Genomic DNA, 16,623 nt, shown 5'->3' with positions numbered 1-16,623 from the left:
TTTTTTTTTGTTCATGCTTATTACACACGCAATGAGAATAAAAAAAAAACTCTGAGCGATATGCCGCGACGAATTTTATCCTGAGATTATCCATAAATTTCACACTATAATGTTATAGTACTTTTGTATTTGCGGGAAAAAAAACACACGCGAAATTTACTTGGAATAATTTTGTTATCCGATCGAGTCATAAATTCAGTTTCGTATATGATTGTATGATTATGTAATTCTAACAGGAATCATAATGTGATGCAATCATCGCTGAGTTTCGGTAATCGAGTACCTAAAAACAAAATTTTCCCCAACGCAATTTACAAGTTTACTTTTTCTTTTCTTTCGTGATAATAGCGTACGATCTTTTATTTAGTTTAGAAGAGAAATTTTGGTAGATTAATTTTTAGGAGAGGAGAGAGTAATTGACTGTAACGAATCAGACCTCGAAATTGCGATTTTCAAGTGTCGAATGTCGTACACCCGACGACAATGAAGAGAACAAGTTTAAAAAAATTCTACCAAGCTTGTTTGGAAGTTACGAAACTTTTCGAACGGAAGATATGAGCTTTGGCATTCCTGGATTTTTAAATTCTGACGACATTACATCGTTCACTGAACCGCAAAATGCACCTAATACTATATCGTATAACTTGAAGAGTAACTGAAATTGGAGATAATTAGTTGAATATTTCCTAGCTTTACTATGTGATAGAAGCGAATATGAGCAAAATCGAATACTACACGTTAAGATATTAAAAATTTGAGAGAATTTTTTATCATTGGAACGTTCGAAGGAATTAAAATCTTGCGTTTTTGATTCGATTCTAACGATTTTGGGTTTATTTTGATTATAGATCAGATTCCCACAAATCGTCTGAAAAAGTTTTGGGAAAGCTTACATTATAGTATAGTTGTAAAAATCAAATGTAATTGTTGACGAACAGCCATTGTACGGTACTTATACAAATACATCTTTATCCATTCTGAAAATAACTATTTGTGAAAGGATTTTAGAACCGAGATGTTAACATCAGTTTGAGCGTTATCACTATAAAACCTTTTCTCCCAAATTATTAATATCTAATTAGTTTGTGTTATTTGAATTTTGCTCTGATTTATATCTTATGCTGCACATTAGGAATGTTGTTTCAGTCGTTTTACCATCATTGATGTATATGACATCATCGAATTTTGATTTTTCGAACAGTTTCTTCTCTTCTCCCAACTTTCCGTTCAGAATAGGTACGCACACTTGGCCGCAGTGATTCTTAAATGACTAATCTTTTAGACTTACCGGTTAGGTTGGTAATGCAGATTAGCCCGCAGCGCCACCTTCGGCCAGCCGCAAAATCAACTCAATCTTTAAAAACATAACGTAACCCATGGCTATGGAATCTAACCCGAAAACATAAAATTCAACGGCCATGAGTAGTTTTGTTACGTTATAAAAGGAATCTAACCTCAAAATACAAAATTCAACGATCATGAGCAGTTATGTTAGAAAAGGAATCTAACCTAAAACTACAAAATTCAACGACCATGAGTAGTTATGTTATGTTACGAAAGGAATCTAACCTAAAAATACAAAATTCTACGGTCATGGATTATGTTACGTTTACAAAGATCGACCGAGTTTCGCGGCCGGCCGGCGATGGCGCTGCGAACTGATTTTGTATTACCAACTTAACCGACTCGTCGAAAAACGGAACCGTCTCAGAATCGCTGCAGACAAGTTTATCTGTGATACATTCGTACATTAAGTGTACAAAACATCCATGGTTTTTTATTTTTCAGATACTGGCTCGACCGCAGTGACTTCAAGATGACACTGCGGTACATGAATCTTCTGAAAGGCGCGCCAAGGTCTGTGGCAAATGACTGGATAAACGAGGCAACGATTCTTCTCGAAACACAGCAAGCGGTCGACACTTTGATAGCTCACGCAGGTGCCGCTGGTCTCGTTTTCTTCGGTGGTGGAGATTCGGCGAAGGTACGGAAAATTATTTGTTTATTATTCATATACGGGTTGCCCCCTGCGACATTAAAGTAAGTGCGAGCAGTCTGGCACACAACTCACCGCCCATAGGTACAAGAAAAAGTAACATAAATAATAACGATAAAATAGCATTTAATTGTGAATCAAGGAAAACAATAATAATGAAAATGACCAACTCGCTACTCAAAACAAAATAGATTGGCTTTACATGACGTCTTTTAAATAGGTCCAACCATCTCGCATAACAGTTGGCCAACTGATCTGTAGCAAATCTCTCCGGGGGGAATTGAAATAAAACATTGTTGGTAATTATCGCTGAGCATTATCCCCGGAACGTGCATTCTAAAAGTGCCAACTACCTCGGGGCAATTGATCAAATTGTTAAAAATTTTAAATAAGATAACAGTAATCGAGGTAACTTCTGTACGAAGCGAGGGAACAGATATTTACAGTTCTCGCAATATCGGCATAGTCGTGGTTCTCCAGTCAGAAGTCCACCTAATCTAAATGCCATCTGCCTAATGAACTTATGCTTATGAATTATACAAATTTATTTATTTTTTTATCACGATATTACTACACAAAAACGATTAACGATTTTTCAAATTACTGATTTTTGCATATTTAATTCTCGGTTTAATTGAGGCGCCGGAATCCGCGAAAATCGTATCCAAAATTTTTTTTTAGCCCCTTTTTGTGACTCCCTATTTTTCGTTAGATAGAAATTTCGTTCCGCTGTCGCGTCGGTACAATAACAAAACAAAATGAAACGCTCGCAAAAATCAATGAAAATTATTTTATCCGTAATTTTTTCGTTTTTGTTAGACTAGAAAATTGTTGAAAGTTTGAATATTGATGGCTTTGAGTCTCATCTTCTTTTTCAAGTTTCAAAATTTTTCCTTCACTTGAGTCACAAAATCGAGTCTTAATTCATACAAATCTACTTATACAATTTTTCTCAATATCGATGGAGAAAATTATTATTCACTTCTGATTATTCCAAATTGATTGCAGTGATTTTTATTATTTTTTGTTTTTCTTCTTGTTTCTTATCAGTAATTAAAATAGAATCGTTCCAAAATAGCGTAAAATTCTAACTTGGGTAGATAAACAAATGGCGGTAAAATGAACTTAGAAATATTCGACGCGATTATTGTAACCACATTTATTAACTTTTGCAACGCCATATCTGAATCTGTAAAATATTTGGTGATATTTTGACCCCGTTACGTTCATTTTTTTTCAACTCTTCACAACGTCTGATCTGAAAGTTGAAAATATTTGGCGACATTTTAAGCCCATTCCGTGCACTTTTCTTCTCTTCTCTGTTTCTTCCTCTCTCTCTCTCTTTGTTGTTTTTGCGTTTTTTCTCGTTTCTTGTTGACCCGACATTCCCTGCACGTCTCGGCGTCTTACGTTTCCCGACACGTCGCATCCCCGCGGTATCAGCTGCACCCTATACAACGCATCGCCATGGGGATATGGACGAAAGGGCTGAGTGCCTGACTGCCACCTGCGTTCCGTGTCAGCATTGCGAAAATAATGTCCCGCACACACGGCCCTCGTCCTTCTTCGTCTTCTCCTTCTTCTTCTCTCCTCCCTCCTCCTTCGTCTATAATTTACGATCGTGAAATTTGTATTTCGCTCGATCCAATACGAAGCTTAGACCACATTTTGTGCTTAAAGGCGTGAAACTTACGATTACGAAGTCCATTTTAAGTTAGATCCTCAGGACCCACCAAAAAATACATTTTCTCGAACTTGTCGAAGTGAGATCCTTAGATACTGACAAAAAACTGATAAATCACTTCAGATCCAATTTTCATTCGCTGAGAAATTCTCGATCCACTGAAAAATGGCTACTTTGTCACACTGGAGAATTGTATCCATATATTTTCATCCCCTTGACGTATAAAGGTGCCAAAGTGTGTACAAAAATGTGTTTTTGACAGTTCCTGAGAATCTGCCTCGAAATGGATTTAATGTTTGAAAATATCAGGCATTTTTACACGGAAAACATATCAGATCGAAGAAAAAGTTTCGTTTTAAAAACGTGATAAAATTCATGAACGTGTTTTTCGTAAACGGTCTAGACCTAAAGGCCCGATAATTCGAGGATTTTCATATTCCTGTCTGCATATTTTTTTCTACACTCTGTTTCTTCGAATCTGTTACAGAATCAGTCAGCAGCCGGTAAGAAGTAACTAGCATGAAATGGTAACGTATATTATACATTGAAAATAAAGAGCTGCCGAAACTATTATAACGGATACATAAGAGAGGGAATGAAAAAAGCTCAAGCTAGCCAGCCAGTCGTCAGCCTGCCTTAATATTCACACGGCGTTGTACAGTGTGTTTGTTTTTTTTTTTCCTTCCTTTTCTTCCTCCACATTCTATATTTTAGTAAATTAATATGAATTAAAAAAGAAACGAGCAACAAGAGAAGAAAAAAAAGTTGAATAAATAGAAAAAATCAAGTGATTCGTGTATAATTTTATTTGCAAATTTGTTGTCGTAGTAATAATTGAAAAGCGATTCAAAAAACGAACCGTTGATCGAAACGCGGTGGTGCGAAAAATCCATAATAAATCATTATAGAAATGATAAAGAATCATGGGCTTTAATATGAAAAATTCTTAGAAGAAGAAGTTGAGCAAAAAAATTTAATGACATTACGCGAGTGAGGAGAAAAAGAAAGATTATCATTCGTTAAACGCGAAATGAAGAATTATATGTAATAATAAAGGAGAAAACGAAGAATCATCCGGTTGTAGCGACGAATGACATTATTGAATATTTCTATTTCATTGTAGTTGATATATATATACGATATAAATTATACGCAGACAATTATGATAGTATTAACTAGATATTTTGAAAAAAAGTTCGCTCGTCGTATACTAATAATTTTATATAGGTGACGAAGAAAACAAACAAACAAACAGACGAACTAAAAATCAACAAGTCTTTAGAGCGATTGTGCTTTTCGATCTCGAGTTATTTGTCCCTATGTCATAGGCATACAAGTACACACACGTTTGTATATACAGAACGAATGATGGATAAAACCGCTTTATTCAATCTCGTCGGATGAATAATAAATACCCTCAAGGTCGTCTTATTTAATTACATCGATATTCATATACAATAATGAAATATGTATATACATATATATGTGTGTGTATATAGAGTGTATACGTGCCGCGAAAAACAGGAATACCGAAAAAGAATCCGGTATTTTTCCTACTGGGAAAAAACCGGGAAAAACCGAAAATTTTCTGGTACTCCGAGATAATAAGATAAATTTTGCACATTCAGCGCGTAATTCATATTTTGTAGAAGACATTTTTTCCCATTCTGCCTGGTTGACATTGTATAATAATATCGCGTGTCTAATGGTCTAAGAACGTATGCAGCAAAAAGTCGTATAATTTCTTCTTTTCGCGGCATTCGCTATAAAAGCACTCAAAACGCATGTTTACGCACTAAAATTAGTTGGAATAACGGATGGAAATGGTAAAAGACCTGTTTGCAGGTGGATACGCGCTTTCAGCAGCACCAAAATACAGTTTCATTTATCACATTTGTCGATGATACATGGACGTATCCGCCAACTGTTTTTCTTTTTCTTTATCGCAAATGCTACAAAATCCGTTGAAATGTGAAGGTTTATTAATGTCGGGAGGGGTCTACTAATTTTTATCAAAAAAAAAAATCATATCGGACGTAACGTATAAGGAGGCTTACGGTCGTATGTATGCGGATACATGCGACCTTACACCATTGGAGAACGTGATTATTTTTCGTAAAGTTCGTGATGAAAAGACATAACGGACAGTACGACATTTTACCGTTAATCGAGCAATTTTTCTATCTCAACGTTTCTGAATGTATCTTCATATTTTTCGCGTAAATACGAGCGGAGGAAAAGTACACTTTTTTACGTTTACGCGTGGTAAAAGGTCGTATAACGGCGCATACGTCCATCATCTGCCATAAGACACGCGATGTACCCGATGCCGAATAAAAGCTCCAACATATTTCAGGTATTCAAATTATTAGTGTTATCGCTGTGATCCCAGATTTCAATGATAGAATTTCATATTTCGCAAACTATAAACAACATTCATGAAGACTAGAATACGGTGTTATAAAAATACATGAATGATTTGTTATTTCTTCGATATGAAAATTAACGCGACTATACTAAATAACACCGGTAATCTATGTCAAGGTACCCGGAAAATTCGGGAAAAACCCGGGCTTTTCTTTTCTGGTTCCCGCATACACCCTGATATATACATACATATATATATATATATATTGTACAGACCCTGCACGAAAAATATCCCAACAAATTCATCCCAATTGTTAATATGTTAATCCTGTAATACCAAATCCAACCGAGGAATTGGAGAGTAAAAAATATTGCACGGAGAATTGTATTTTTTTTTTTTTCTTTATTGCACCCGTGTGCGCTTAATTTTTGTGTGAAAATAGTGTTGGAAATTCTTCTGAATCGGTAAGTAATATAAAATATATGTATATCACCATCTATAAAAGGATCGAAATGAACCTATAAAGTTGACTTTTTTTTAAGACGCATAAAGTTTTTTTTTTTTAGACCTATGAAGTAAGCTTATTTACCGCTCTCTATATTATTCTCATGTTTTCTAGTACATCATTACAATATGTTTTAATATATTCAGTATTATACGCAATAAATGTTTGCAAAACAGGAAGAAATGACAATTAATCGGTTAAATTTGGATGCTTGAAAAACTGCTGATCGGATGACGATCAATATTTCGGCACAGGGTTGAAAAAATAAGAATTTTAGTTTTTTTTTGTTTTTTTATTTCATGCATTGAACAACAACTTTCCAATCGGTGCCTAACTGAGCTTTTTCCCTACAATTTTAAAAGAACAAGCAGGCTGACGGGTGTGAGTCAAAATTTTGATGACCTTTCCGCGTTTTTAACTGTCGTTAATTCGACGTTCGGGATCTCGTCCCGTCGACTTTTTGGATTTTCGCATTTTTGCACACCACCCCGAGCTGACGGTTCTTATTATCGTTGGTCGAGTATTATCGCTACCAAAGTTTTGAACGCGACTAGTTTAACTCCGCGTCAAATATCCTTCGCGATGATGGTCTTAACCGCAGTTCTCAATTTGCATTCATAACTGCAAGCGGGGGGAAGTGCAATGTGCAATGTAGAACTGTGATTGGCATCGGCGGGCTGCAGTGCCGAGCGACAATGAGTTTATCGCGCCTAAAACACCCGCTGGTGTGTAATAGGAAGCCTGTAGGTACGAGGTTCGAAGGTGGTTAGGTTTGTATACGTGTTTACCGGGTGACTCGAATTATTATTCATGCAGTCCTGGCTGCTTTGAATTTCAAACCCCGTCGACTCGTCCGCGTAACTCGGCTCCTATGCATCCATGTAGGTACGTGTGTTTATGTTTGTAGTGCAAGTCTGATGGGTTTTGTTATTTATTACGATTCACCGAAAAAAAAAAAAATTTCCTTAATCGCATATGCGTGAGAAAACTGGTCTAATATAACAATTTTTTATTCATTTACTGATCGATTTGCGAGATATACAGTGAAACGCCTGATTTGACACGGATCAAAGTTCGTTTGATTCAAGTGTGCGATATCTGATTCCATATTTAAATTTACAGCTGTTAGATTTGAGATTTATTTTTTCATACTCAACGTTAAATAAAATCTTGATTTTGCGTTGCATTTTTGCGTGAATTTCACAATATTATGCAAGTATTATTCGAGATGGTTTTTCTTTTCAGGAATGTCAATTGTTCGTTAAATGGACGAATTAGTATTTTCTTACAATTAATTGTTCATGAACATGAAAAAAAAGGAGGGGAGGAAGGAAAAAGATTTAAAAATAAAGCTGATGCGGTGTGAATCAGTTTATTCTTTCAAATGCAAAGATATAGTAATTGGTTTTAAATGTTGTACCGCTGGAGAGGTCGATACATTTATTTGGAACACTTTTAAATCGCCTGGAAAATCTCTGACATTTTTGAAATTACATGAAATCCTTGAGATCACCTGAAGTCCTCTTGAATCTTGTGAAATTTTAAGAAATATTGTGAAATCATCGTCACACAATATGTGGAATTTTTTCAATTACATGTAACTCTTTGCAATCCTCTGAAATTCTTTGAAATCTCATGAATTCGTCTGAAATGTCGTTGAATCATCGGAAATCTTTGAAATCTCTAAAATCCCGTGTAATCCTAAAAAGCCCTCTAAATTGTTCGAAATCGTGTAAAATGCTGTGAAATTATTCTAAATCTGAAGTCTTTGAAGTATTTTGGAATCTTATTAAAAATCTTAAAATTTTTTAAAAACTTGCCAAATATTATGTAAACCAATCATTTGATAGAAATTTCTTACACGTAAAGTGAAAAGCATTCAGAATTACGAAAAATCCATTTAACCATTTTCTCCGATATTGTGCGCCAGAGTAAATTAAACACGACTCATTTTTTTTTTTTTCATTTTACTTTGTAAAATCTTTAAATCTTCACTCGAATTCCTTTACTTGAAATCCTTTACGCCGAATTACCGGACAAATCGTCGACTATAACGCGAGATGGAAAGTCGGGACTCCCGATCAGTCAGTTTCGTGCATCGAAACGCGAAAGCTGGTTGAACCAAATCTTGGAATACATCACTATTCCACTATTGGATTTTAATGGAGAAACGAGAGTGCTGTGTAGACTTCCGTCTTTCTCACATCCAACCCCCGTAAAAAGAACAGGCGTTTACCTGAAACGTGAAGAACGAAGAGCGCTAAAATCAATCGAGGAAATCGACACATCAGATATGGAAATATCATTTTTATTTCTTACATCAGAAACATTACACGTACGTGTATATATATATGTAGGTATGGGCATATTTATTATATACTTTGCAGAGCGAGTTTTTGAAAATGTTATGTATTTTAGAACTATAAAAAATAAAAAATCCAATTCACCGCGTCACATATTAATTAAGTAATTCTGTTTGGTTTTTGACATCTTGAGTACATAACAAGTGGATAATTTTTCACGAATCTGTAATTCACGAAGAACAAAAAAAAAACACGCGTTACATTTTTATCGATATTTTTTTTTTTCGTTTTCGAGCTACATATTCATTCGAATAGTTGCGACTGCGAATTTTTGAAAAATCTATAAACGAAGAATCAAACGAGGTAAATATTTCGAACGAAATAAAGAATAAAAAAAATACATAAAATAATTAGCAGACCAAAAAATTCGATGTTAAAATCTTGTCCGATTTCCTGAAGAACAAAAAAAAAAAAAAAAAACAAACAAGTTTTTAATCGAAAATATTCGACGTTTTTTTATTCATCGTCAATGTTTTTCTTGGATCATCGATAGTGATTATACCCATACTTTAGTGAGCGACAATTCTTCAGCATCAGATGCGAGTAAATGCAATACGACGCCGTGTAAAGGTACGTATACGCAGGAAGTTGGAAAAGGTACGGCAGTTAATACCACTTTGGACGTTTAAGTGGAGGAATTAAGTTGCAATTTGCCGTTCGTTGTCGAGGATTATACCTTAACTAGGTTTGGAACGAGCTCGAAGCATTCGGCTTGGGATGTCCGCAAAGCCTCGAGCATTCGAGGCACCGAGTTCCGCGGCTTGAGGGGGGCTGCTATGCCTGTTAATACGCGTATCTTACAATCAACCCCTTCCTTCGCCTCGGCTCGCCTCGGCTCTACGTGGAAAAGCCTCGGAAACGGCGCTTTCCGACTTTCAGGGACCGGGAATCGTCCGAGAACTTTTATCGAGGAGTTCTCGAGTTCGAAATAAATGCTTTCGTTAATTTCATTTCGTTAGAATTATTGTACTCGTTGTTCTATGATGATTTTATCAAAAGTGTGGGTAATCGAAGCGACAAAATTTATACAAAAAAGGGCTGAGATTATATCGATATTTTATTTCGAAGCAAAATATCTAGTACGTTCTTTCTATTTCGGTTCAAGATTGATTATTTTTGCTGAAAAAATTATTATTCACAAGTTATAATCGGGACAGATTGTTTTCTTTTTTGGTCAGTAACAAATTCTGTATTTTTGTTTTATAATCAAAATCAGTATGAGTAGGATCTCGAAAAAATCAATATTCAACGATACCGGCATGACAAAAAAAATGTTTTATTGTATTGCAGAGACTAATGTTTTGAATAAAATGATTTATCGCGTAGATAAAAATTCGAAAAATTTAATAAATTTTGCTTAGCCGTTTTGGAACAATTTGTAATGAAGAATCGATATTCAAGTTTGCGTTTGTAATTCTTGTACTTCCATTTCTCTCTTTGGTTTTCCAGAAAAATCATCGTATGATAGACTCAACGTACTTTTAAATTTTGGTAAATACACAACTTGCCAATATCTCCTGATAAAATTAAGAAAACAAATTTCAATAAGAACTGTAGAGATGCGAGAAAAAGATGTCACAAATTCGACGTTTCAACAAAATTCGGTTCGCATTTTAATTTTTGATCAAAAGTGCTTTAAATTTTTGAACCAAATCGATTTAAATGCGAAACTAAAGTTCGTTTAATTGTTATTTACAATAAATGTTTGAGAAAATAGGTAATTTTTCTGAAAATCCTAAATATCGTTCCGGTTTCTACAAAAGCAAACTTCATTAAACGAAACTATTCTTTCTTCTATTAGTTGCATGGAAGAAATTAAAATTTGACATCTAAAACCGGGACTCAAAATTCGTTTTGACCGGTGTTATTTATCAACATTAAAAAGCCAAAAGCAAACTTTATAAGTAACAAATGAAGATCTTGGTTATTATTCGATGTATAGAATCAAATTTTACTTATCTAAATATAAACTCAAACATAACAATTTTGTTTTATTGACCCGTGTAGTACGTATACGCAATTGCAGGAGTGCGAGCTTTTGACCTTTCCAGCTTTCGCGTTTGGAGGTATGAGAGCCGTTAGCGCCGCACGTATATAACCGAGATATTATCGCGTGTAATATGTTTTTTCTAACATATACACACACACACACACACATACGCACCCCTGTATACCTATATTCATGTACACGCGGAACCGCCGACCAGCGGTTATTGGGGTGATTCCCAGAGCTTGCAGGAAAAGCACTGATCGAACATGTTGGGACTGCGATAACGAGCCTGATGCGTGTCGCCGACACGAACAATCTGCCCTTTCTCTCTTTCCCCCTCTCCCTTTTATATTCTCTTCCTATAGAATAATATATAAGTAATATATAGTCTATTCGATAAAACGACAATGAAGAGCGGCGCGCTCGACGATTTCCATCAAACTTCCATCTGGGTCAGAAAAGCAATAAAGCTTCGATCTTACTCTCTTGCGCAGAGCGAATACCTATCCTGAAATAAAATTCAATCTTGGATTCACCTCCATGTCTCTACCCGCAGTTTGTTCATTTCTTTCGACAAGTTTTATGCACGCTTTCCTAAATCCGGTCAGCATGAACACCCGGGAGAAAAATCTATATGGATACAAAACTATTAGAAATAAATTCTCTTCTTCGAAATAGAAAAAAAAACAAAAAAACATTCAGGTAGAAATCAATTTTATACCGAATGAAATAAAAGTAAATTATATAATAGGCTCGTATTAAATTTGAATTTTTTTTCCATTTCAAACGAGTTTAGAAGAATATTTTTTTCGAGCGTGCGATCATTTCACGATATAATTATTGACGAGGGGATGTTTTTATTTTACTTACGGATATCAAGTGACTTATAATGATTTTTAATTTATTATTTAGTTGGTTCCGTTAACTCGATCTCGAAAAAAAAATAAATAAATAGATCTAATTAGACGCATCTTTTGTCTGTCTGATCTGATCTAAATACATACAATTTGCAGATATGAATTAATCTGATTACATCTCAAAATATTTTCATCTAATTAAACTAGATTTATAAATTATATATTAGCTTTAATCAGATTAGAAAGAAACTAAATTTGTATCCACTTAAACCAGTTCATTTTTTCCCACAAATTTTCAGTTGATCAATTGATTTACAGTTGTTTAATTTTTTAGCGTTCTATATGATTTCCTGTAATCACATTCAGTTCAACAAGTGATCCTCACTGATTTCCTACCGCTCCAGACGATTTCGAGTGATCATTGAAATTGATCGAATTACAGGAAATCGCAAAAGAAACACTGTGAATCATCTAAACCGCTGCAAATTCATTGCTGGTCATTCAAAATTACTTGGTCAGCCGGAAGTGAACGAAATTCACCGAAAAGTGAGTTAAAAATCGATAGAAATCACTCGAATCCAGTGATTTAAATAAAATTTAGTCATTTCCGAATTACATAGGATTACATGAAGTCGCAACTAGTCATCGAAAATCAATCTGAATCAATTGGTGAGCCAGAAATCAATGAAAGTGATGACATAACAAGACGCAGACATCAATGAGAAACACTCGACGTACGGACGTACAATTAATTGAATTCCACTAGCTTACTTTCATTAATGCAAGACTCGATAAACCACTTCCATGATTTCCATGATTTCATAAAAAATTTTCACGTTCTGAGTTTCTTTGATTTAAAATTTGATTTGTAACTCTGTTAAATTTACAACCGACTTATAATTGCTTCAGTGAACGACCCTCCATTTCTGTATAATTCTCCCACTCGGATATCAACATGCTGCAAATATTTTTCAAATTTTTCAACACGACGTAATGACACAAGTTACAGACGATAGTCGTGAATTCATCGATCGTCATCGTCATAATATTCAGGACTGTTTACCGTGCAATCGAACTGCGTTGTACTAGAAAATAGGTATCGGAATATCGCTCTTAAAATGTTCATATCGCCAGGTAAAAAAGTACCGTCCCACTCGGAAGGTGATTTTCGGAAGAATAAAAAAAAAGTGACCGCGTAGAATCCGATGAACGCTTATGAGGAAGATGAAAAAAAATATATCGATTTTGCATTTTATACCAGAAGCATCAATGAATTTGTTAAAGGAAAAAATAATTATCTACACCCCCCTTTTAACAGACATGATCGTTAATGTTGGATTCAGGTCGAAGAAGACAATTACAATCCATGCGTAGCTCGATTATACGTGACATGTGAATATTTCTGTACATACATATGTAAAATGCACGTATGCGTGTGTAAACGACTGACGTTATAAACACGCGAGAATTTGTCCCTTATCGATCGAGGTGATCCCGCAGATTGTTATCCAGATAAGCACGACAAAAGCTTTGTTTTACACCAGGATGTACCTGCAGTATATCCCACTCGTTTGACGGGAATTGCTAAAGACAAATATTTACGCCGGTTTAACTCGCTGGTGAAAATTATTGAGAAATTTGCATTTCAATACAACGGTGTTTAGCGTTTATCTTAATTAAAATCACTACCCCTCGGAAATCAACACCGGGTCCCGAGTGAAAGACGAATTGCGTCAAATTTTCGAATATACGTCAGGTTACACACGGAGAGCGATTTCGGTTTTTGATTACTGTACAGTATTCGACTATTTTTTATTTCTCGTTGTAACCGGGAAGTAAAGTTCCGAATATCAAGTTGAAATGAACTTTTTAGTTCTGATCAAAAAATCTAGTATGTGTTAGTAATAAACTTTTTTGTTATGCTCACCGGAATGATATTATTTTTTTTTTGGGGGGGGGGGGGGGGGGGGCAGTTGCGATAATTTGATATTGCTGCAACTATAAATCGATCTGAATGTCTTATTTAACTGATAAAAAAAAAACAAGGAAAAACAACAAATTTAATTTTGTAACAGCCAAAAAGTGAAGTACTGGCAACTACAATTGATTACACGAAATAGTCACTTGGTATAAAGATGATGACAATAAAATTTATCTCCGTGTTCAATTGTATTTCATCGGTTTCGGTTGTAATAAAAGGTAGAAAAATTGTAGGGCTCCGGTTTTGTGAGGGCTAAATAATGAGTATAAAGTCGGGAGGCGGTTTCCATGTAATTCTTGGGAAGTTAGTATACGTACGTCCCATTTAATAATCGTATTTATAACCTCAGTGAAGAAAGCTTATTATACGTACACGTAAGCTGGGGTAAGCAAATTACGAGGAAAATATTATTTTGCATAAAGTTATTTACGTACCATGGCTTGAGTCTCTGAATTACCTTGAGCGTTTTTTATCCGCCCGAGGTTAATAAAATCTGATGCGATATAGCCGTACAACCCTGTATAATAAAGCAACGTGATGTTGAAGCGACTTACAAGATTGCGTTGCGGTGTGAAAAGTGGGTACATGTATAGAACTTCAATTTCCCCCTTTTTCCTGGATAAACTCGCTTCGGCCAAGATGGATGTAATAAAATTATTGCTTCCTGCGGTGCAAGAAATTGTTTACTATTCGTTCATTTATTACAATTATTTATTTATTTATTTATTTATTTTTGTTTTCTGTGATTCGTCTTTTGAGGAAGAAATTAACCGGCGATAACGGAAAAAATCTCATGTGTAAATAAATTTCTTCTTCGTTGTAAGCTGATTCAAACCGTTGCAAAGAAAAAAAAAAAAACTCATACCAAAAAGTAGAGAAAAAATGAAAGAAAATGCGAAAAAATAAATGGCCCAAGCCTCGTGTGATCGCAATTTCGCTTAAATCATTCAACCGCTAGCTGCATTAGCATATTTATTAGGTACCCGAAGTCTTCCTTATTTCGCTAAGCTCTGAAAGCTCCTGCCGGCGTCTTCATCGTCGTTTCATTCACAATTTTTACCCAACTAACGACTGATAATTACGCCAGACTCTGTGTGACTTTCCGATTTTGGAGATTTTCTGATAATATAAATTGCAAGCGTCGAGCTTATCGATTAAAATATTCAATCTATCAAATAGAATTTACTACGATTGTAAAACAATCTTGAAACATTTGAAACGGAAAATTATGAAAACTATGTCAAAGCTCGAAAATGTGGAAACATTTGATGCGTCGAAATGGCGAAATTAAATTATTGCGTAGTCCAATAATTATGTATTTTGATTTCCAGCAAACGTTATGAAATCATCCGATATGAACTATTCTCGCCAACATCTACGGTTTTATTATTAGTTCGACCTGTTCTACCCGTAGGAAGAAGTCGACAGGCGATACTTTTGAAAAACGATTAATCAAAGGGTTGGAAAAGGGTTAAGCCTGTAGTTAGAAAAAGATTAGAGTATAATATCCTGATATGAGGGATGAAAGAAGAGCTGAAAACGTTGTATCATCACTCCGTGGGATTTGGCTAAATTCTTCAAATCGCTATTTGAATATCTTCATTTCCCCGTTAAAAGCTGGGGGGGGGGGGGGAAGCTGCACGCATATAATGTAGAATTTGACAGGGAAGTGGAAATGAATTTTTAATTAGTCGCTACTCGCGAAGTCATTAATCTCTAGGTAAAAGTGTACGTATATCGGCCGTTGGGAGCTTTAGCCTTGGGGAAAAAAGCTGCAAGATCACCGTTGTAAAAAATGATCCCTCAACTAAAACTCCTCGAAATGCGTGGCGGTCGATCTGTATAAAAAAGCTCCTTACCCTCTTTCGATTCTTATTCCTCGACAAAGAGCTTTTACTTCGACAGCACCGGGCGAGTTATCGCAGTACATGAAATGTAATAATTCTCAGGAAAAGAAAATCTCGTAAAGCTCAATCACTTGTCCCTGTTTCAGGCTCTAAATTTTATCTTCGTTTTTTTCTCACACGAGAAAATTTCCGGATATTTAATCCTGGCGAAATATTATACAGTAAAAAACAGACTCACCCTTCGATGATGCGGCAAATTTGTTTGACCGAGGACCGTGATGTTCGGGATTCACGAGGCTTGTCGTTAACGACACTTATTGAAGAATCGGTACGCTCTGTGAAATCATATGGACGACAGAGCGTACAAATTCTAAAATAAATATCGTAACAAAGCTGATGTATTTTTTCTTTCTTCTCTTCTTTTCGATCATTCTTGAGGCTTCGTTTCCCTCTTCCTGCACATTGCACAGCCAGGCTTCTCAAATAATCTGATAATTCTTCGAGTTACGTTGTAACCGTTCTGCAAAGTTGAACCAATGAAGTAGAACGGTAGATTTTCGAAAGTTTCAAAACCTTCCTCGACATCTAAAAACCGGACTTAGACAAATTGTATGCTCAAATAAAAAAAGCTTAACGTACAGCTTTCGTTCAGTTACATTGCAGTAATATATAAGTAAAAAATATGTACCTGAATAGCTTGGAAAAATTATAATGTTGACAAATTTTTCATATTAACCGAAAAAAGATTTTTTTTTTTTTTTTTTTTCACATAATTACGTACGAGCGACCGTTTTGCATTATAATTCGAAAGATATTTTGTTCGTATACGAGTGAAACTTATCAGTCGTGAATAAAATGGGAGAAAAGAATTTTTTTTTCAATTTTCATCATCAAATTCTCAGTGCCGTCAAAATTCAACTTTGACACACATGTGTTTCGATTTCGATTATGTTTTATTGCATCTTCTATTATAAATGTACAACTTGTTACATAGTTTCTTAGGTACCCGATTTATGATCTGTGATGTAGATG

The 16,623-nt window shown here is 35.1% G+C and overlaps 1 protein-coding gene across 2 annotated transcripts in view; it reads left to right on the top strand.

Annotated features, from left to right (window-relative positions):
- LOC107226652 (MICOS complex subunit Mic60) overlaps positions 1-5,116 on the top strand; it is a 47,626-nt gene extending 42,510 nt beyond the window's left edge. For both annotated transcript variants that reach the window (XM_015667537.2, XM_015667536.2), the window contains 2 exons: positions 1,789-1,984; positions 4,168-5,116. In XM_015667537.2, coding sequence (XP_015523023.2) covers positions 1,789-1,984; positions 4,168-4,194 — 223 coding nt within the window. In that variant the 3' untranslated portion in view covers positions 4,195-5,116. The remainder of the gene's footprint in view (positions 1-1,788; positions 1,985-4,167) is intronic.
- Positions 5,117-16,623: the final 11,507 nt, after the last annotated feature.

The sequence above is a fragment of the Neodiprion lecontei genome, chromosome 4, assembly GCF_021901455.1.
Source record: "Neodiprion lecontei isolate iyNeoLeco1 chromosome 4, iyNeoLeco1.1, whole genome shotgun sequence".
Classification (NCBI taxonomy): domain Eukaryota; kingdom Metazoa; phylum Arthropoda; class Insecta; order Hymenoptera; family Diprionidae; genus Neodiprion; species Neodiprion lecontei.
The sequence above is the reverse complement of the archived record's forward strand: the minus strand, read 5'-3'. Positions and strand labels throughout refer to the sequence as shown.